We start from the raw sequence: 22090 nt of genomic DNA, 5'->3' as shown, positions 1-22090 counted from the left end.
ATAACTTTGAAAATTTTCCTTATACTATAGGTTGCCTCGCAGGAAGCTGAGCATCCCTAAAGCCAAAACCTAATTCGCCACCACATATATAGCAGATGATTGTTGCAGCGTCGGGTACTCATACTCATACTCATTTATTTATAATATTTTTACATATTACACGTCACGTCACTTTGGTCGGTACTGTCGGTGTATGGATTGAGCGGTCGTCTCATTCAGGCACTGAAATCGCTCTATGAGGATTCCACTGCTTGTGTGAGAGTAAACAGATCGTACACTGAGTGGTTTAGCATCGAAAAGGGTGTTAGGCAAGGATGTGTAGCGTCACCGTGGCTGTTTAATCTATTCATGGACAGTAGTATGCATGATTTGAGAAATGATGAATGTGGGCTGAGAATGAAAGGTTTACTCGTCAAATGTCTTCTTTACGCTGATGACCTGGTATTGCTGGCGTCATCGGGTGAAGAATTGCAGGAGATGGTAACTAGAATGCATAGATCTTTTGAAAGGAAAGGAATGAAAATAAATGTGAGCAAGACGAAAGTAATGGTATTTGAAAAGGGAGAAAGTATGACAAACTGTGAAGTTTTGATTGGTCAAGAAAGAGTTGAACAAGTGAAAGAGTTTGTGTATCTGGGAACCTTGTTCACTAGGGACGGTAAACATGATGAAGACATTGAAAGGAGAGTGAATGCTGGAAATCGTGTGAATGGGGCACTCAACGCTTTTATGAGCAGCCAGAAGGTGTCGCAAAAAGCACGGTTGGCTGTGCATAGAGGGGTGTTGGTGCCTACACTTATGTATGGTAGCGAAAGTTGGGTATGGCAGAAGAAACATCAGTGTCAAGTGAATGCAGTGGAAATGAGAGCGTTGAGAAGTGTGTGTGGTGTAAAATTACAAGATAGAATTAGGAACAGTGTGATAAGGGAAAAGTGTGGACTGAACGAAGATATAGTGACAAAAATTGAGAAAGGTATGTTGAGATGGTTTGGACACGTGGAAAGAATGAGTGAAAGAAGGTTAACAAAGAGAGTGTATAAGGGAGAAGTAGAAGAGGGAGTTGGAAGGGGTAGACCTCGGCGGACTTTCTCTGATCAAATCGGGGAAATCCTGAAGAAAGGCCAGGTCAAGAGCACCCTAAACCGACGAGCGTGTATGAGGAATGACATGAAAGTGAAGGAAGCGAAAGAGGTATGTCAGGATCGTAGCAAGTGGAAATCCGTGGTCTCTGCCTACCCCTCCGGGAAATAGGCGTGATTATATGTATGTATGTATGTATTACACGTCACAATTTGATTAACATAAGATATGCAATAATCTGCAGTTATATTACACTTTATAGTTACAGATTAGATTACTTAATTATTACAGTTTCGGGTAGTAGGTATCATAGTGAGCATTATATAATATAAATTAAATGTGATACATTAAATAATTTGTTTTGTTGAATGTCAATTAAATCATAATAATATATTGTAGAATTCATGTAGGCTATAAAAGGCGTTGGAGAGGAGCCATATTTTTAGTTCCCGGGTAAATGAGTTGGACGATTCTATGGTGGTAATATATTTGGGCAATTTGTTAAAAACTTTGGGGCCCAGTACCTGCATAGTCTTGGAGGACTTAGTCAGTCGATAACTGGCGGGGAGTAGGCGTTCTTTGCTTCCTAAACGGGTACGGGTGACCTTGCTTGTATTAAATGTGTGTGAACCTAAAATTACCTAAAATGGGAAAATGTGGCAGATGTGTGAAATTGTGACGCCATAAGCCACCCCAAATTGAGTTTTGGCATTTTTTGATTACTTACTAACTTAAAAAAATTTGAACCTCTATAGTTGGGGAGTACAAGCCAAATTCAGTTATGGTTGCTGTAGTTGTAAAATATGTAAATTTTTTTGAGATCTGAAACTTCGTTTGTAGGTTTTAAAAAAGACAATAAAAAAATTTCAGTGTTTGTTTAAAATTCATCTCCAAGAGAGAGGGAAAGTTTATTAACACAGGAAGTTCTACTCCTGATTAGTTGATTAAATGAATCTGAAAATGATCTGAAATGGTTAAAAATTGTATATTATAAATTATAAGTATAGGTCATTTAAGTAGGTACTTAATGTAACCAAATATTATTTTATTTAAAAGGGGATTGAATGCAGAGATTAATCCTCCAAGGCCTTTACATACACATATCTACAATGTACAGGATTGTCTGTCAAATATCAGAAGTGCGACCAAAGAGCAAAGTAAGTCTATAAGGTAAGTGCGACGATTACGTGTCATTGGAAGTACTGAATTCAGAAATATGTGATTGAGTAAATTTTGCTTTTGTAACAGAATATTCCAGCTTTTCGTAATTTCCAGTCCGCTTACCTTACGTTTTGTATTTACTGAAGTAAATTCAAGCGGCCGTTAGCAGCCGTTATTAAACTCGAAAACGGTCGCCGTTATTTTATTTATAATCTGCCTCTTTCGCACTAATGAAATCAAATAGGTGGTATTACAATAAATATGGTATTACTATGTTACAAATAACTAATATATTTGTCATTTAAGCATCAAGGCGGTTATAAGGCGGTTTGTTTACTGAGGGCCTACCGCGAAACGCGAAAATCGATATTTCGTTATCTGCCTCTCGCAAGAGTGATAGAGAGTCAGATAACGAAATTTGTATTTTCGTTTTTCGCGGTAGGCCCTCTGTTTGTGCTGTTCGTCCCCTACCAAGTCCCCTACGCAGAGTTTTGCGTAATATTTCCTATTGTAGATCTGTGGTAATTACTATAGGTATTTTGCCTTGACCGTTTTAAATGCTGGTAGGTAAGAAGCCCGTACCTAGCTAACATTCTTTCAAACCATAAAACTGTGGACGTCTTTCTGACACACAGCCATCAACCGTAAACAGAAAATATAGACTCCGATACAAACATTTCGAAAATAATAAAAATTCTAGTGCTTTTGACCCTCAACTCTTTATTTCTACACAAGGAGTAATTATGTCTAAAAGAATTGTAAGTATTATTTATAAAAATGTTAAATATGTTAATTCGAGAATTCATAAAAAAAAAGCTAAGCAAAAGAATGGTTTGTTTTGACTAGATAGGCATAGTAACTGTGAAGTAATCTATTGAAGCGCATTGCATAATTAAATATCTCCTAAACGACAGATTAGCAATTTTTCCTATTTGCTTATTTCTGCTGATTATAAGTAATAATATAAATAATAATCTCCGTTTCAGGATAATTATGATCAATTGAGCGACCCTGACAACCCCCAAACGGTAAAGTTTGAAGACATCCAAGCCGCCCTGTCACGAATACGACCCTACGTACCTGTGACACCTGTTATAGTAAGGACGAACTCATTAAAATAATAGGATTGGTTTGGTTTTAACATTTCAAACTATACTAAATATTTGTAAACCTTTTTAGCCGTCGCATCAAAGCAAGACGTTTACAATGAATATTATTTACAAGATGGAAAGTGTCCTCCCATCCGGATGGTAACATAATTATGTGTCCGTCTAAATCTAAACTAAGTCTGCATCTAGCTGTATCGACTTAGAACAACATGTGCAAGTGTCATTATAACGTTGTATTTTCATATAAAAATAATATATATATATTTATAACGAATTGATGACATTTTCACACTTTGTCTTCGCAAAATCTCTAATTTTGAAAAAAAAATTACAGTCAGCGACAAAATTGTCAATTATGTATCTTTTTTATGTCATTAAATTCCATTAGGTTAGGGCACTAGTAAAGTCACAAACGGAAAACAACCTTTTCCATACCATACGACTTGGTCGCTAAGTGTATTTTTTCCAAAATCTGTAAATGTAACTATATTAAAAAGCGATGGTCTTCTAAGAACATTTTGGTGGGATTTGGTTGCTGCCCTCAGTGTCTCATAAAAAATCCCACCTGTATACAAAGTGGCCAACAAACATGTACACTCCCGTTGCCAGGGAGGTTTTGAGCTTATAAACTTGTACTATGGGAGCAACCCCGAAATCGCGAAAAAAATGTATTGGTTGTTTCATACATTTTACCGGGTCCATTGTCTATGGCAAGGTATTTTTTATTTCCGCGATGTCGGGGTTGTTCCCATAGTAAAAGTTGCTCAGTATAAAAACCAAAACCTCCCTGGCAACGGGAATACACATATTTTTTGGCCACCTTATATAGTAGATAGGAACAAACTTTGCTCCCGAGTGAAATACATTTTTTTTTTCACCGCAATCCCTAGTAATGGCTATGTTAATTCATTCTTCTCGCTCTATATTAAAAAGAGTGGCAAATTAATTTTATGAAATAGAATTTTAAGCTGTTTCCTTAGGCTGGTAGAACTGACTTTTAAATTATATTTTTTAATAATAAATATTTAATATTAAATAATCAGTGGAGAGATTGGGGGGAGGCCTTTGCCCAGCAGTGGGACACAACAGGCTCCAAATAAAAATAATAAATATTTAATAACGTTCATGTGGAATGAATTTGGTATTATATGCTTTACATGCGTTATTGTGGTGAAAAATTTTGATTTTCACTCGGTGGCAAAACTTGTTTAACCTTCGGCTTTGAAATTCTCGCAACGCTCAAGATTTCACTTTTCATACTGTTACGTCTGCTACGCTCGTGGTTCAATTTTGGAATTTTTCGTTCGATCAGGTATGTATCAATATTTTCACGTGCGGATAAACAACAACTTTGCCCCCTTATAAAACATAACTATTAGTAATTTTGGTACAGTTTAGTAAGTAGTTTTAAGATTGTGCGTATGCTAACTTAGAAAAAGAAAATGTGATGCAAATATGTTTGTGACTTTGTGTTGACAGCTATAAAGAGCGCGGGGCTGCAAACGCTCTTCTCAAAATACCGAGGGACAAAAAGAAGACCGGCTTAGTGATTGCGTCTCTAGGGAACCACGCCTATTCGATGTCCTACCACGCCGCACGCATGAATATTCCAATCACCGCGTTGTTTCCCGACTTTGTCCCCATACAGAAGTTGCAGAAGATCCACGCACTTGGCACTAAGGTGCTTCATATAGGATGGTTGACCCAGTCCCAAACCAGTTAAGGACAAATTTTGACTTTAAATCGTTGTTATTTAAAACTATTTGGACGTTTACTTTTAGTTTATTTTTTATATTGTATATTGTCTAATTAAAAGTCGAGATAAGAAAAAAAAACACAGAATTACGTTCAGGTTTTTTTTATAATATTTTTAAAATTCCAAAAACGGGAATGTACCTAAGTTTGACCAGCAGGCCCCAGTAGTTGTTAAGTTTTGTACCCAAAGTTGACCAATTTCAAAACAAGGCAAAAATAGCAAAAAATAATAAAAAGTAGCTTGTTTTTAATGATCAACTTTATTTAAATTAGGAGCAATATCTTTTTTTTAATTTAGATCAACAAGTTTTCATATTCAGTCTTAGCAATCACATTGAAAATAAAACTGAAATGGCACATTTTTTTCTTATCACTAAAACAATTAGGTAAGTACAATTAGGGTTTTTAACACCTACAACAACTGAGTTTCTTAATTATACAATCACCTAGGTACTCATCTAAAAGCCAAGGCACTTATTCATCATACTCATTAGAAAATTTATTAATCATTGTTGAATGGGGGATTTTATATTTGCGGCATGTTTCTCTAATTTTTTTCCCAGAATGTATTTCTTTTACTGCTTCGTAAACGTCGTCCTCACTATATTGAAAAATTTCTTTTTTGGTGGCATTTTTTAATCTAAAACAAGCAAAGCAAAGAATAATGTTTTATAAGGCTTGGTCAACCATAGGAGCTTTTTTTTGTACGTGGTACCAAAGTCAAACCACTGGTCAACTTAAGGAACCACCACGATTTGGACCTTAAAATCGTGAGAGGTGGTATTGAATATGCCAAAGCTATGAAAATCCAGTTAAAAAAAGAAAATAAAAAATAAAAACCATATAGCCAGTCGTTGACCATCTGGTCAACTATAGAAAAACCAAGAAAAACATGCACCAGAAGTTAACCAGTTTAAAAAAGTCATGAAATAGGGTAGTTATATTTAAAACTACGTTGAAGGCGAGAAGATAAACATTTAAACTTTACAAAAAATAATCATTACAATAAGGTTCATTCAAAAACAATGCCAATTAACAATAAAATAGGCTTACCTGTCAGAACACGTGCCTAACTGTAATGGCGGCAGATCGGCAACTAACGGCGACGAGCGGAAGTAAAATGATAGTGTAGGCTAAATTTTTTGTCTCATGTCATCGGGAATGTGATTGGTTTGTCAGTTAAAGTTGAAATAACATGTAGGCAACTTAAAAAATACCAGATAGTGGCGGGAATTCTTAATATTGACATTTGAAGTCGCAAATGGTCAACTACCGGTGCGTGGTCAACTACTGGGTCAACCATCCTATTTCTATTTTGACGAAAGATTTCCATATTGAATAAGCACAATCACGTCATGCTAGATATATGGGGTTCTTCAAAAAAGGAGTATACAGGTTTTTAAAGGGTCGGCAACGCGCATGTAACACCTCTGGAGTTGCAGGCGTCCATAGGCTGCGGTGACTTCTTACCATCAGGCGGGCCGTATGCTTGTTTGCCACCGTCGTGGTATTAAAAAAAAAATTCTACTGAGCCCACGATTTAGTATCATTCTTCGATTTCCTATCTTTCAGGAGCATTCTATCATATAATTGGTTATTTCGCGTGTTGGTAACCTATACATATTTATGAACTCGACTGTGTGGTACAGTCGAGTTCATAAATATGTATAATAGGGCCAATTTAATTCAGTGCCGTGAGTTGGTGTAATTTGCAAGGTTTCTGGGAACTACCAGGTATTAAACTAGGCAAAGTTTATGTATTTGAGAATAATGTCATGAGCATTAACTAAATATCAGCCTCTCGTCTGCTGAAGAAAATAAGTAATTAATTGTATTGGAACTCAGTAAGAGTTGCTGGTGTGTACTACCAAACTATAGAGGTATATTTTTTTCAAGTACAAAAGTACCGATTGTGAACTAAATACTCAAGAAATAAAAACAGTCAAAACACCATGTAGAGTTTCTAGAGGGTCTGACGTGCAATCGTGTTCATGGTTGACGTAAATGGTTCATACATCTTACAACTTGTTTTGTTGCTAGTAAAATGCTGTCCAAGTCAATTCTAACCATGGTTGCTATTTGGTAGGTTAATTGTGTCACAAATGCAAAACAATCGTCTCAGGGCTAGTAACTGCAAACTGTAAATTATATCCCACCAAAAACATTCTGTAAAACTGACTGGTTATTGAATCAACGTTTCCCAAGTGGCAATTTTCCATCGTCAATGGGTAGCGGTTCTGGCGACAGATTGGTGCAATGGTGTCATGGAGCACCTGGTTTTGTACCCTTGTGTACCATTCAATGGCCAAGTCACACAACATTAACTATAATAATAAAGAAATCGCAGTAAGGAACCTTAGACTTGGCACGACTTTGTCTAGATTTAATTACTTTTTAGAGATAAACAAGCAGCTCCATCGAGATTTGGTTAGTTTTTTACAGAATGTTTTTGGTGGGATTTCACTTCTTTTTGTAGAAACGTAGGCTTATTGATTTAATTTATTAGATTTTCTTATTTGACACAGTTTTTTTCATTTTAGGAGTGGTTTTTTACTATTACAAATCTTTCTTTTCTTTTTTTTTCCGGTTCTGATTCTACTGTGCTTGCTACTGTACAACAGTTTTTCGTATTGCCCATTCACGTTCATTATTTATTCTTTTAGATGGTTTAGACGGTTTAATTTCTGAAAGATCGGCGCGGTATTTACGCCCAAGCCGGTTGTATTCGGTGATCGCTGAAGCTTGAGCTTTTGTACTCTTGAAGGCAACATTTATGAGGTGCACCCCATGAAAAACGTGTGCGGGTATCACCGCCCACTCTTAGTCCAATGCATTATATTTTGACCAAATTTTGTTTTCTAATCAGGGTCACCAAGTACTCCAGATCTTCGATTATCCTAGTTTTTATAGTTTTCCCTTTATGTGGCCATTAAACCCTAACTGTGTACCAAATTTCAGCTCTCTGCGTTTATGGGAAGTACTAGTTCTATTATGATGATCATGAGTGAGTGAGTGTCATAAATGCGAAACTTTGCTTTCGCTTAACTTCGGAACTAAATGACCTACAGACTTGAAATTTTGGATTTTAAGTATGTGATTATAGCTTACTGGATGACGAAAATTTCTGCGTTCTGGTCTTATCCAGAGGTTCTCAAATAGGGGCTTGAAAATGCGGCGAAATGGTTCCAGTAAAGGATGGTACGGCAGTGTTGGCTTCGCGATCGACTTGGCGGGGGCACTGCCGTGCCCCCAGACCATAACTAGTAACACGTCACATATCTCAATGTGTAAGTATACACATATAAGGAACACCTGTATATTTTACGAAAATAATTTAAAATTAATAATTTAATTTGCCAACCCAACTCTACCAAGAAGCCTAGCAGACCCTTGATGTTGCGGACGACTTCTGGGAGAGACCCCAGTGAACCGAGGTATTGTGCCCGGTACTCTACCACCCCTGGGCATTCAAGAATGACGCGGGCGGCTGTCTCCTCTGCCATGGAGGCAGACACGCCCTACAACGGGGGCTATCTGTAACACGTAGGGTTAATAGGTGTTTGTTAAGTAGGGCGTGGCCGGTTACGGCCCCAATCAAAAGCCGGAGCTGTGGCCTCTTCAGCAGTCTCAGCCTCCTTGACAAACCGGGGCCGATTGTCGGGAGGGCTTCCTTCGCCAAAAGAACCTGTTATTTATAGTCTTAAGACGAAAGTAGAGGACCCGCGCGAAATCGTATTTTCATACAAACGTATTCCACATCTGCCTCTCTGGATATTTAAAATATTATTATTATTATTGGATTATTGAAAATATTTTGACACAATTCGAATTATTACAGCCTAGTTTACCCTCTGGGTTGGAAGGTAAGATGGTAGTCGCTTTCGTAAAAACTAGTGCCTATGCCAAATCTTGGGATTAGTTGTCAAGCGGACCCCAGGCTCCCGCGAGCCGCGGTAAAATGCCGGGACAACGCGAGGAAGAAGGGAATTCGAATTATCAATTATTATAAGAGTTAGGAAGCATTTAAAAATTGGTATGATTTACAATACCTAAACAAAAAATCTAAAAAAGTCAAACGTAGAGGCATAGAATAACTGTAGTTCTTAAATACATCAACATTAACAAGTGATGTACATCAAATTACGCAAAAATATTAAGTGGGTTTAATGTTGTTTCTTCAATGTGTTTCTTATGTTTCCCTAAGGTGTTGGTGCGAGGGAGCCACATCGTGGACACACACAAATTAGCCCGGGCCATGGCGAAGGAAAAAGGACTCGTATTTATCAACGGGTTAGAATTCTTAGATTGTTTCTGGCTTTTCTAAATCGCTTAGTTATATAGGTACTACAATGTCACCAGTCACCATTGACTAAAAAATATTTATATTCCGAATACCGTACAATGAGGTGACCTTGATTTGTGTGGCAATATCTTTCAACAATTATTAAGCTGTAGCTGTAAGAAATTGGTTTTTAAACATGAGCTCGTTAAATGATGTGATTGGCAACCTTAGTAGCACTAATACCAGACTGCGACCTTTATCTCTTTCTCCTTTTTTTCTCATTACTGCATCCTATGGTCAATGTGAAATGTCATCTGACCTGAAGATAGTAACCCAGACAAAGGTAATTTTCCAGTCGCGACCACCCGGATATCCTAGCCGGACTCGGAACAATTGCGCTGGAGATCCTGGAGCAAGTGCCAAACGTGGACGCGGTGCTGGTGCCCGTCGGCACGGGCGGGCTCGTCGGCAGCGTGGGCACCGTCATCAAGAGGCTCAAGCCCAACTGCCTTGTTTATGTAAATTGTTTACTTTAAAATGCGCGGTTGTTTTATGCGATAAACGCAGCGTTGAACGCATGCGTCAACGGAATGTTGGAAAAAAGACAATGCGCTTACCGCTGCGTTTACCCCGTAAAACAGTAAGTATAGTGTCATTAGATTGTCTGATGTAAAATGGGGGTGCGGCAAATGCATAGCATTTAACGCTGCGTTTATCACATAAAACAACCGCGCGCTTTAATATTCATCGCCAGATGGGCAATGACAACAACCCCCTTCAAATCCCCTTCCCCTTGAAATCAAATCCTTTGACGCGGTCTGGGAGGAGACAGGTAAATACCGGGACATGTATAAGAAAAAAACCTGTAACTTTGGATGGCAGTTGGACACGGCTGTGATCAGCAGATCAGCACATCCCTCCTAAAGGGCCCTCCACACTCGTGTGCGAATCGATGTGCGAAGCCGCGAACGCGAGTGTGGATGGCCGTCGCGTCGATTTCGCAGATTGTTTACGCCTTCGCGCCTTACTCCTCGTTTTTTGTCGGTATTTGGCCCGCGTCAAAGGAGACGCGAAGCGCGAACTTGCAAGACTCCACACTCGCAATCGCTTCGCGCCGCGATTCGCTCACGAGTCGGTTAATCTGTTAAACTGTCATAACCTTTCATGGCAGCTACTTGGTTATTGGGTGCGAACTTGATCAACCAAAAATCAATTTGACAGTTCCCAGTTTGAATCAGTGCCTTGCCGCAAACTAAATCCGATCAGCTGACGCTTCCGCCATCTTGCCGCGAACCAAACTGCGAAATCGCCGTGAAGTTGTGCGAGTGTGGAGTCTACGTCAACGTCGCGGTATGTTCGCTCCGCGAAGTCGTGCCGCGATTCACGCGCATAGTCTGGAGGGAGCTTAACCAAGTGGACGGTGGCCCTGTGGCCGCCTCTCCCCTAGCCGCCTACGGTATATAAATGAGACCGTAAAGAGGGGAAAGGCGGCAACTTATATATATTATATATTAGGGGGATCTATTGGGGTATAGAATGCATCGCATACATACCTTCATATCCCATAAGGGACTCTTCATCTTCACTCTCTCTGCACCTCAACTCCTGGGCCAGAGGAGCCTTAATCTGCTTCGCTTATCTTAAGGCGGCTGAATGTATGACACCCGAGATCTGTGGGTAAAATTGCTCTATGAACATGGTATTCTCCAAACCATTAACCTCCACACATAAATCTATATATCTTACTAGTGAGCCCCATCTTACCCGGCCGGATGTAGGTTACACAAAGCCAACTACCTAAGTAGCTGTATAGTCAAGGGGGCGTACCGCAGCCGAAGCTGCCCCTTGCGTGCTGATAAAGGAGTAACTAGCGGCCGAAGCCACCTTACTCCTACACGGGGATAAAGGAGAACCTAGCAGCCGAAGCCACAGAACTCCTAACGCCTTTCTCTGGTTTCAAGGGGGCGTACCACAGCCGAAGCTGCCCCTTGCGTGCTGATAAAGGAGTAACTAGCGGCCGGAGCCACCTTACTCCTACACGGGGATAAAGGAGAACCTAGCAGCCGAAGCCACAGAACTCCTAACGCCTTTCTCTATAGTAGCCGCCCCCCTTACGGGGAGCATCTAGCAGCTAAACCTGCCATTCTCTTACACATTGATATAGGAGGATCTGCGGCCGAAGCCGCAGACTCCTACACAATCATAAGTCCCTAGTCCGCCTTACCTAAGTTGGGCTCCCAATAGCTTCCACGTCAAGGTCACGTGGCAAGCTCGAACCAGAAAGGAATAAAGGAGATAATCGCACAGAGAAACCATACCACTACTGCGAGCTTTCACCAAGTAAATAAAATACTTAGCTTTAGATGATTCCGGACAGCTGTAGGCTTCCTCACTTTATATCACATTTTATAGAACTAGCGCGTTTCGCGCCATACTGAATCTAGCTTCACCAACTTACTACGTTGGTTAACTTACCACAGTTCCACATAGAGGGCGCTGTTCGGTGTTGCCGCAGGTGAATTAGTATTGTGGCATCGGATTTTCGCGTCCGTCGCGACACTCCCCAACACAGGCAGGAATAGGGCGACTAGATTGCTGGTCCATTCTTTGATCTTCTCAAGGGCTCGAAGAGCTGCGGCTCTCTTAGGTCTTGACTCGTTGCCTAGCGTAACCTCCTCCAGGTTGTGTGATTCTGGCTTAGTGTGCTCGTAAGATTCGAGGTCGACGACCGCGAACGGTTCTGGTTCGGACATAGACTTAGGCTTAGGCTCGTTTGACTCACTATACATAGGCTCTAGGATTCGTTGAGAGGAAACTCCTTCCCTCTACTGGCGAGGCATAAGGTTGTACTTCTTCTTCTGGCTTATCTCTGACTGCTTGCGTGCATCTTTGCTCAGAAAGAGACTCGGATTCGGCAACATCGTTGACGGAATCCACCGTCATGTCATCTCTGCGTGACGAACGGGGTAGATTAGGAAGTTGCAGAGGTTCTTCTGCGCTTTCGTCGTAAGATGATGTTTGTTTACACTGTTCTTCTCCATCTTCGATCTCTAACGGGTAGAGATGCGCGATAGATCTTGTATACTCTGTATCTCCTACTCGTACCGTGGCAACCCTACATAAACCGTCGGCGCCTTTTCTTAAAGATACTATTTTCCCAACTTTCCAATTGACTCTGTTCTTCGTGTCACCTTTGATCTGCACGATTTGACCTATCTTTGGAGCCAACTTGGATATTACCCTAGGTTCTTTAGGATGGTGGGAATATCTTTCTCTCAAATTTAGGAGATACCGGTTCTCGAACATCTCTTTAAATTCTCTTAGAATTATCTGTGCTTTCTTCCAACCTTTAATTAAATTGTCTTTAGTCACCGTTCCTTGTGACGTAGTAGGATCCTTTCCTGACGTTTCCATAATGATACATTTTCCCATGGTAAGAAAGTCTGAAGGTTTTAATACATGATCAGGCTCCGAGTCCACGTAAGTTAAAGGTCTTGTGTTAAGAACCGCTTCTATTTCTTTAACCACTGTAACCAGCTTAGGGAATGCTAACCGGTTAACCGGTTAACCGGTTACCCGGTAATTTGACCAATATTACAGTCGGTAAAATACCGGTAATTTCCAGCCGTAACCGGGAATTTACCGAACGTTGTATAGGCAAATAAAAATGTAACAACCTGTTGAATTAGCCCATCTATGTCTTCGTACTTACAAAAAAAAACAATTACTACGGTTTACGATTACGAAGAGACACTTAAAATACTTACTTTTCTACATCTTATGACCTCGTCGGAGTAGGAACTAGGAAGCATTGTTTTGTGACAAATGAGTGGACGCTAATCCCTCGCCCTTTCCCTTCTCGCCAACCCTACCCGATCCGCCTTACTATGTTCAGTGTCCTTTGTTTTAGTCTGTAGTGTCAGACAAGTGTGGAATGCGAAAGAACATTTTCTACCGCTGGTTACTTGTGTTCAAGATATCGTTCACGAATGTCTAAGAAACGTTATATATTTTATATATAATTAACAGAATGATCTGATGATGACATGTTCCTGATTCCAACTCCTATTTTAAGAGCCCGGTAACGATTTTAGAGCAAAAATTTTAAATTGAAAGATTTAGTCGTTGGAATTGTACACCTTTTGTTACGTAATATCTAAATAACAAGTATTGGTTTCTATTAGCACGTTTTTTTCATCTTGTCTTTTAATAATAAGGTCGCAAGCGTGCGTCCCCGGTGACGAGAAGGGATAGTTTTTAAAAATTCATATAAATTATGGTAGTAAATTATACAAAATGATGTATAAGAACAGTTTCAGCAAATGTTGTAGATTGTTTAAGTATCAAAATTACGTTGAAATTAAGTCAATTTTCAGAGAAATTGTCACTTGTTTTGAAGTAATTTCTGGAGAAAATTGATTTCGTCTAACTTTCATTTACACTACTTCAAATTTATAGTAACAAAAAGTTTATTAAAGTTGAAGTACAGGATATGTGTAATACAAAATTACCATTTTTAGCAGTCCAAACTTAACGAAATTTACAAATAAGATCGACAAAATCACTGCTTTTCGCGCGTTTACCTAAACGTCCATTAAAAAAAATCATTACTAATTAAGTGAGCCTGTTTTAAAAAAAAAAATATTATAATGAAAGATAACAAGATCTATCAATTTGACATTTTTGCGACTAAAATCGATAACGGCCTTTTAAAGTGCAATTTTAAAGTAACTAGTGTTAAAATGATATGAAACTAATCTTGCTGTAAAATATTTTTTTTCTTATATTTACTAGATTTTAATGAATGTTGATTACGGTTTTAGTTACTTTAATAACAATATTATATTGATAGATGTGTAAATGCAAACGTGTATCACATTTAAATGACGACTGTCACTTTTTTGTTACCCTTTGATTACTGCGATTTTTAAAGAATTAAAAAAGTTTAATATTGCTTATTTAATGTACAAGTTCATTTCGCTTTGAAATGATACATGTTTGATTTTTTATTTAATATGATTAGTAAATATATCTTGTTTAATGTTTATAGTTTATTTTCATTATTTTGTTTTGTCGATGATTCTATAACGTGCTGTTGATTACTTTTAAAGGTTACTGACGAAAATAATGCAAAATCAATGTTTTTTATTTCATAAACGTATAACCGGTAATTTACCGGTTAACCGGTTAGTGGGATCTCGCGTCGGTAAATTACCGGTAATGAACAACGCCCGGTTATTGCATTCCCTAAACCAGCTGGCTGTCATTCAATAAATGTTTCTGTAAAGTTTTCTTCATACAGTTCTTAACCAATCCGACTAATCTCTCGTAGAATCCTCCATGCCATGGTGCTAACTGTGGTATAAATTTCCATTTTATTTCTTTATCTACGCAGTATGGATTCTGAAGAATCTCCGAGAGTAACTTAAAGTGAGCTGCGTTGTCAGACGTTATCAAGATAGGCACTCCTCTTGCTGAAATCATCCTGCGTAAGGCCAATAAACCTTCTTCCGCTGTTAGGTCCTTTACAACTTCTAGGTGAATGGCTCTTACAGCCAAACATGTATAAAGGCTAATCCACCTTTTGCAATTGCCATTCCCATTGTTAACTAGAAGTGGTCCCAGGTAGTCGGTACCAACGTATGTAAATGGAGAACTATAGTTGACTCTCTCTTTCGGTAAAGCAGGAGTTTCCGGTAGTCTATATGGCCCTCCGTCATGTCTCATACATTCAGGGCATTTCTTCAGAATCCTTTGAACTTGGCTTCTTCCTTGTGGAATCCAGTATGTTTCCCTTATCTTGTCTAACGTGTGACTCACTCCAACATGTTTATTTTCTTGATGAGTCTTTATTATAATTTCGTTGGTGAAATCTGAATTTTTTGGAATAAGTATAGGATAGCGTTTGTCAAATGACCAGTTTGTGTGTTTCATACGACCTTTGCACCTCAGTAACTCATCTATATCTTTAAATATGCCTAAATTCAAACTTAAACTAGTTACTTTTCCCTCTACTTCTAGAGGAAAATACTCTGCTTGAATTTCTTTCAATTTTTGAAACTTATTGTCTGGCATCTGACCATTCTCTTGATTTATTATCTCTTTTGCAGTTGTGCCATCTTCCGTTTCCGCCGGGTTAACATTAGGTATATCTGGATCATCTATTTCCATCAGTTCTTCATCTTCTTGGATCCCAAGACCCTCCCCAGTCAAGAGAGAACTGGTGGGTCCACTGCCGGATGTAGTTGGCCACGTCTTCGGATCTTCTACTATAAATTGTGGACCACTCAGCCATTTCTCCCCGTCCTCTCTCGAACAGGTGGGTCTGGTGCCTACGTCTGCTGGATTTAGGTCTGTTGGAAGGTATCTGATTTCCAGATCTTTATTTGTTCTGATCTCTTCTATCCTCCTGGCAACGAAAGGTGGTAATAGTTTGTCAGATTTACACCATTCTATGACTATCTGGCTGTCGGTCCATAAGACTTGCCTTGCTATCTTCTGCTGGAAGAATTTAAGAACGAACTTTATCAATCTACTGCCAATCAGTACTCCTAATAGTTCAAGACGGGGTATCTTGAGACTCTCCTGATCTTTACTTGGTATTAAACGGGATTTACCAATGATGAAGCTTTTCCCCGAGCCGTAAACTAAAAAGACTGATGCTGCATAAGCCTGTAGGGAGGCGTCAGTGAAACAGTGTAGTTGGTAGCCTTTTCCCACTGGTGTCTTCATGTAGCATCTGTTCACTGACACTTCCCTAATGGCTTCTAAGTTCTGTCTGATGACGTTCCACTCTTCTGTTAGTTCGCTTGACAATGGCGAGTCCCACGACACTCCAGCCTTCCAGAGTCCTTGTAGAAAGAGTTTAGATGATAGAGTATAGGGCACGGCATAACCACATGGATCATAGATTGATGCAATAGTCTTCAGTATTCCTCTTTTTGTGACTGCTTCCTCTTGCAAGTTAGGTTTCAACTGAAGAGTATCTTTCTTAATGTCCCATTCTAAACCAAGTACCTTTACTTTATCTTCTTTACATGTATCAGAAACTTTCTTCATAAATTCTCGAGAATTTGAGCTCCAATCCCTGAGTGACATTGAAATATCTTGAAAAGATCCTTTTAGATTTCTGTAGAGCTCCATCGCTTCATCTGTAGTGCTGGAACCCGAAACAAAGTTGTCCACATATATGTCATTTGCTTTTAGTCTGACTTGTTGATGTTCCGCACTAGACAGGTGGTGTTTGATTGTTGCATTAAGCAAAAACGGTGACGAAATGACGCCAAATGGAACTCTACAAAACCTAAGGTGTAATAGGTTGTCTTGAGATATCGGTTTAGAGGTATCTTTGAGCCACAGGAATCTGGTTACGTCACGATCCTTTTCGTGTAACGCCATCTGTAAGAACGCCTTTTCAATATCCGAGGTTAGTCCTATCTGATGAGTTCTAAATTTAATGAGTAAACCTGTGAGGTCTTCTAACATGAGTGGTCCTCTGTATAAACATTCGTTCAGACTCTTGGTGTCTTTGCTGCTCTTGGAGCTAGCATCATAAACTATTCTCATAGGTTTCCCTCGATGGCATACTCCATGGAAGGGTAGGTAGTGAACTACGTTATCCGTTGACGTTCTTGAAGCAAGTACAACTTCTATTATACCCTTATCTAATTGTTGTTTAAACGTATCATCGTATGATAACAACGTGCCTTGATCCATACGCTTCAATAAGCTTGATAAGCGACCAAAAGCCATTCCATAATTATTGGGTAAGTCCGGTGGGTAAGTTATCCACGGCCAGCTTACCGTGTAACGATTATTTAATTTTAGAGTGGTATTATTAAAATACTTGATTGCTTCTTCTTCTCTAGTTGCTTTCGGTGAATCACTTAATACCTATACATTCTAGTTCCCAGAGGCTCTTTATGTCTCCATCACAAAGGGGTGGGTCAGGTTGATGAAGCTTCGTTTCTATACAAGTCTGAGCGTAAGTCACTACATAGGGCTCGTCACTAAGCTGTGGTTCTGTTCTACCACTTATTATCCAACCAAGGGCAGAATCGACCAGGAACAGGTTACTACCCAATTGTATTTTCTTCTCGTAAATTAGGTTGAAGTAGTACTCGTTTCCAACCAGAATCTGCACCTGTCCGCTTAGCGAGCCGTCATCCGCTAGTATATATGACTCCGGTAAGTCCTTCAACTTGACAGTGGGTATGTATCCTCTTGAAATACGTTCAACGCAGTTGGCTTGTATAACTATCTTCTTATTTGTCCTTGACAGCAATTGTAAAGTAACTATTGGACTATGTATTTCTTTAGGAGGATCTTCACCGAAGGTAAATATAGTTAAATGACTTTCCTCTTCAATGGGAAGCTTCAATTCCTTGGCAGTTTGAAATGTGACATAGGAGCGCTGAGAGCCTGGATCTAAAAGAAGTCTATATTTATATTGTTTATTTTTATCATCTAGGGGGTTAGCCCTAACAACAGAAGTTTGAAGAGTAGTGAATCCCTTTCCTAGAACCGTCAGGACTGTTTCTTCATTGCAGTATTCTTCTGAAAATTTAAATGGCATAAAGCTCTGTTATGCGGTGTCTCACTACAGCAAATGCTACACTTACGTTTGTTCTTGCAGTCTTTTATAAAGTGGCCTAACTTCAAACACATGAAGCATTTCTTTCCAAGTCGTTTCTTTCTTTCTGCTAAGGTATTAGCTTCAGAGCACTTATCATTGTAATGATCACCTTTGCAAAAGATGCATGTCCACGCTGTTCTCCCCTTCGGAGAGCCCTGCTGAGGTTCTGGTTGATCCTTGTTAGAAGTCGGAGTTTGTTTTGGTCTGTTCCATTTATTGGGTTTATTAATACTATCAAACTTATTCTTCCTTTCCGGTCTTCTATCAAAACCTCCTTGAGGATTTTGTTTCTTAGGGGGACCTTGCTGCTGTTTGGGTTGATATGCGCTTCTTGCACGTTTCACATTTATATGTAGAGTTCCGACTGTACTATCTTCTGCTTCATGCGTGCGTTTTCTTCCTGAAATCCTTTCAGCATCCTCTTTTGCGGTAATAATTCTATCTAATTGGTTCCTGATTTCTTGTATAGAATCATCATTAACCTTCAGCTTAATTTCGTAAACTAGATCGGGTGGAAATTTCTCCAGCAACATAAAACGAAGATGATTGTGATTGATGTTTTCACCTAATGATTCCAAAATTTTGAGATTTCGTTCAACTTCGTTGAATGTCTTTCTACAGTCTTCAGCGGTGCTTTTGGCCATCTTAACCTTATATAGTGTTGCATAATGCGCGTCAATGAGATGAGAGGTCTTGCCGAAACGCTCCTTTAGGATCGATATGGCTATTCTATAATTAGCATTAGTAGTTGACAGACCATCTATGGCTTTCTTGGCATCTCCCGTCACCGAGGCTTTAAGATAGGAGAGCTTGTCAACATCAGGCAGATTTCTTGAATCAATGTTGCTCTTGAAGGAGTCCCAGAACTCACACCAAAAGAGCACGTCTCCACTATACACCGGCAGCTGAAGTTTAGGGAGTCGGCACGAGGCATTCGCTTCCGGAGGTTTCTCTGTAGCGTTGCTTTTCAAAGTTATTTGATCGATCTTCACTTTAAGTTCAGCCAAAGTCTCCTCTGCTTGAAGTTGCAATCCACTCAGTAAACATATTTCATCAGAAGCAGGTGTCGAAGCCAAGCGAAAGTACTCCATCAAGTCGTTGTCAAGTCTTTTCAGAGATGCATCTAATTTACTGTAAGTAATTTGAGCCTGCCCTAAGTTCTCTGAATTAATGGTAACAGGAATAACTTCTATGTCTGTGGTGAGTTTGTCGTTAATGAGCCTAAGCCTTCTTAAAAGCAAATCGTCCATTATGTTGTTTGTGTAAGCTCTTTTCTTGTTTAATCCTGTAACGTATAGAAATAAACCCATTTAACCTAAAGTCCTATTTATTTGCTTATGTTTGAAATGATTACGCTTGTAGATTTAATTAATACTGCCTTGCAGTAACTATGTTTCATACTACTTTAGGTTGTTTAATTTTAAATTATTTTATTTATTCTTTATTTTAATGATCTCAAAATATTGAAATCTAAATTTAACTAATGATCTCTAAAATCCTTTCAAATTTGAAACCAAAAAAGAATAAAAATCAAAGTCAATTAAATTACATGAATGAAACCATTGACCCAATTATAATCCGATGTTTCATTTAAATATCATGAGAGGGAGTAAAACAAGGATGGAAGGCAACATAACATACACACCTACATATAAATGTGTCTAGTTTTATCTTTATAATTTATAGGTTACACCAATACAAGCGTCATCGACGTCAGTAAGTGATGTTGACGTTTATACACTGTTGCCACAACACAACCTCTAATGTTGGTGTCTCTGATTCAAGCTCACTCGTAGCACAACGAAAATTAATAGTTTATTTCCATTTCACTTGTTTTATTGATCTATTTAATGATTATTTTATTTTTATTTCACTTGTTTGGTTTATTTATTTAGTAATAATTTTAATTTTATTTCACTTGCTTGGTTTATTTATTTAGTAATCATTTTAATTTTATTTATTTGAACACTTCAAAGAATCACTTATCTAATGAGTCTAATTGCACATAAAAGTCACCACAATAAATCTGGAAAGAAGATGTTAACTTATATATACACATACACACCACAATTGCTTTCGTATAATATAATCATGGACTTCAATATGGAATGCATGTAAAATAAATCAGGTATAAGTTCCCTTTAGGCCTATATACATAATATTGTATATAATTATACTTCTTACTTAACGTTTACTTACTCAACTAAATCCTTTGTACATACGCCGTAAATCAATTCACAAAGAAATAAATTGTCTTTCTTAGTTTAAATAAGGTAGCGTAATAATACCAAACTATCTAACTAGGGAACCCGAGATAACATTCCAGAAGGCCTATAGTAAGCTTGGAAAATTACTAAGGTTCGCCTCTTGTTTGGAAAATTCTAGATATTTCTAGAACTGAGTCGTACTAATATGAGCCGTGTTACCTAAACAATAGGGTTGACTCTTGTCTACGGTCGTCCCCAACTATCAACTTCTAGAAAGTGAAATTATTTCAATAAAGTAGGAGACGAAATCGACTCATAATTCATACATACGGAAGGATACTTAGTTAAAAACGGATTCCTTTTCTTGTTAGAAACCCAAATGATCATGGCCGCCATGCTGTCGGATCGCTTGCTATGAAATAATTTTCGTCGCGCGCATTTGTTTTACAGAATAGAGCTCTGTCACTGTGAAGTAAATGTTTAAAAACTTACCGAGAAATAGTCTAGTCCGATAGCAGGTCTAATCAGGGGGGTTTTCGTCAAATCCGAGTTGTCTTGTCCGGTGTGGTTGGCGGCGGCGAGTTCACTGTACCTATGAAGTAAATACGTAGTTTTTCACAATCTTGCCTATCTACACGCTTATCCCTTTGTTGGTGCCCTTTAAATTATAATATTCTCAATATTTACCAGCATAATTTGAGGAACCTTCCCGGGGAACTCGCGTCTGCTTGGAGATCTTCCGCCAACGATTCAAAATGGTGGAACGTTCACTTTGCAACAGTCAGTGTTGCCAAAGTCAACTCAAACCCCATAAATTTCGATAAATATGAAATGAATTTAGGGCCTTTAACAAATTTCTTTCTTCTTTATGTTGATTCCGTATAAATGATTGCATCCTTGTGTTCTTAAAACTACTTAAGTTCTAAAGTATAACGTAAATATAAAAGGTAAAATGTAGAGTGCTTACTCATACAAACTCTTATCTACTACACGTACGTTTCTTATAAGATGCTTATTAGTTATTCTGACTCGCATACGTTTACTTATTATAATCATATTAAATCCACAACTCTAACAACTAATGTATAATAAAATAAAGTAAATCTTCTACTTATATCTAAGTACGCTTTGCTATGACGTACCTACTGAAGCGTCTTATTGGAAATTGGTTATCGTATAACTTTTCTATGTTGAATCAGCTTAGCGACATAATTTTTCTTTCTTCTTTAATTTTCTTGAGAATCCCGATAATCCGCACATTTTCCGCGATTTGGTGGATAATCTTCCTAGTGTGGCAACACCTGCCATCTTGTTCTAGGCGGTTCGCGCCGCCTATTTTTCCGGTTACGTTGGTAACTCGAAGGCATTATTACACAATAGTGTATCACTTAATTTAAAGTAATAAATATCATAATTGATAAATATAGACAAATGCACCAATCCCTTTTTTATTCATCTTTATTTATTCTTTTACTAATTTGCGACTCCATTCTAATTGGAAAATAAAATACATCCATTATGAAAATGTCGTGTGACTGCTTCCGGTCACCGCGATGTAATTTCTTCATGTTGGCTCCGTACAATGTTGATGTTCTGCCGTTCACGTATATAAAAACATGACTTATTAACTCAAAATATCTTCAATTGATGAATATTAATGCCAGCCTCTTTATTTAAACAAGCCTAAATTAATATCGAACCAGATGTAATAAGAAAACACCTTAAAATGTACACATAAAATATAAAACCTCGCAGTTTTTCGCTACTGTTAGCGCCATCTATGATTTCCGATAGTAAACATATATGCCTATAGTGAAGATGTATGCTTTGCATTCTTTATATTATTTATTCTCAACAAAGC

General features: G+C 38.4%; 2 protein-coding genes across 4 annotated transcripts in view; one reads left to right on the top strand and one right to left on the bottom strand.

The window, feature by feature from the left end:
- The first annotated feature begins 2348 nt into the window (after window positions 1–2348).
- LOC133528638 (L-threonine ammonia-lyase-like) overlaps window positions 2349–22090 on the top strand; it is a 30781-nt gene continuing 11039 nt past the window's right edge. Inside the window, exons 1-6 of one of the 3 annotated variants that reach the window (XM_061866093.1) lie at window positions 2349–2999; window positions 3228–3338; window positions 3421–3491; window positions 4830–5031; window positions 9310–9395; window positions 9743–9905. In XM_061866093.1, the coding sequence (XP_061722077.1) occupies window positions 2985–2999; window positions 3228–3338; window positions 3421–3491; window positions 4830–5031; window positions 9310–9395; window positions 9743–9905 (648 nt within the window). In that variant the 5' untranslated portion in view covers window positions 2349–2984. The remainder of the gene's footprint in view (window positions 3000–3227; window positions 3339–3420; window positions 3492–4829; window positions 5032–9309; window positions 9396–9742; window positions 9906–22090) is intronic. The other 2 variants (XM_061866092.1, XM_061866091.1) reach the window with 2 other exon arrangements.
- LOC133528637 (uncharacterized) lies at window positions 16579–21474 on the bottom strand. The gene is made up of 3 exons (XM_061866090.1): window positions 20917–21474; window positions 20722–20821; window positions 16579–19307 (listed from the first exon to the last, which is right to left on the bottom strand). Exon 3 carries the CDS (start codon window positions 19270–19272, stop codon window positions 17914–17916), a length of 1359 nt encoding a protein of 452 aa, XP_061722074.1. The 5' UTR covers window positions 19273–19307; window positions 20722–20821; window positions 20917–21474; the 3' UTR covers window positions 16579–17913.

The sequence above is a fragment of the Cydia pomonella genome, chromosome 19 (assembly GCF_033807575.1).
Source record: "Cydia pomonella isolate Wapato2018A chromosome 19, ilCydPomo1, whole genome shotgun sequence".
NCBI classification, from domain to species: domain Eukaryota; kingdom Metazoa; phylum Arthropoda; class Insecta; order Lepidoptera; family Tortricidae; genus Cydia; species Cydia pomonella.
The sequence above is the reverse complement of the archived record's forward strand: the minus strand, read 5'-3'. Positions and strand labels throughout refer to the sequence as shown.

Bases quoted from the DNA above. Each gene is read 5' to 3' on its own strand.
- LOC133528637 (XM_061866090.1), bottom strand. From the start codon at position 19,272: ATGGACGATTTGCTTTTAAGAAGGCTTAGGCTCATTAACGACAAACTC.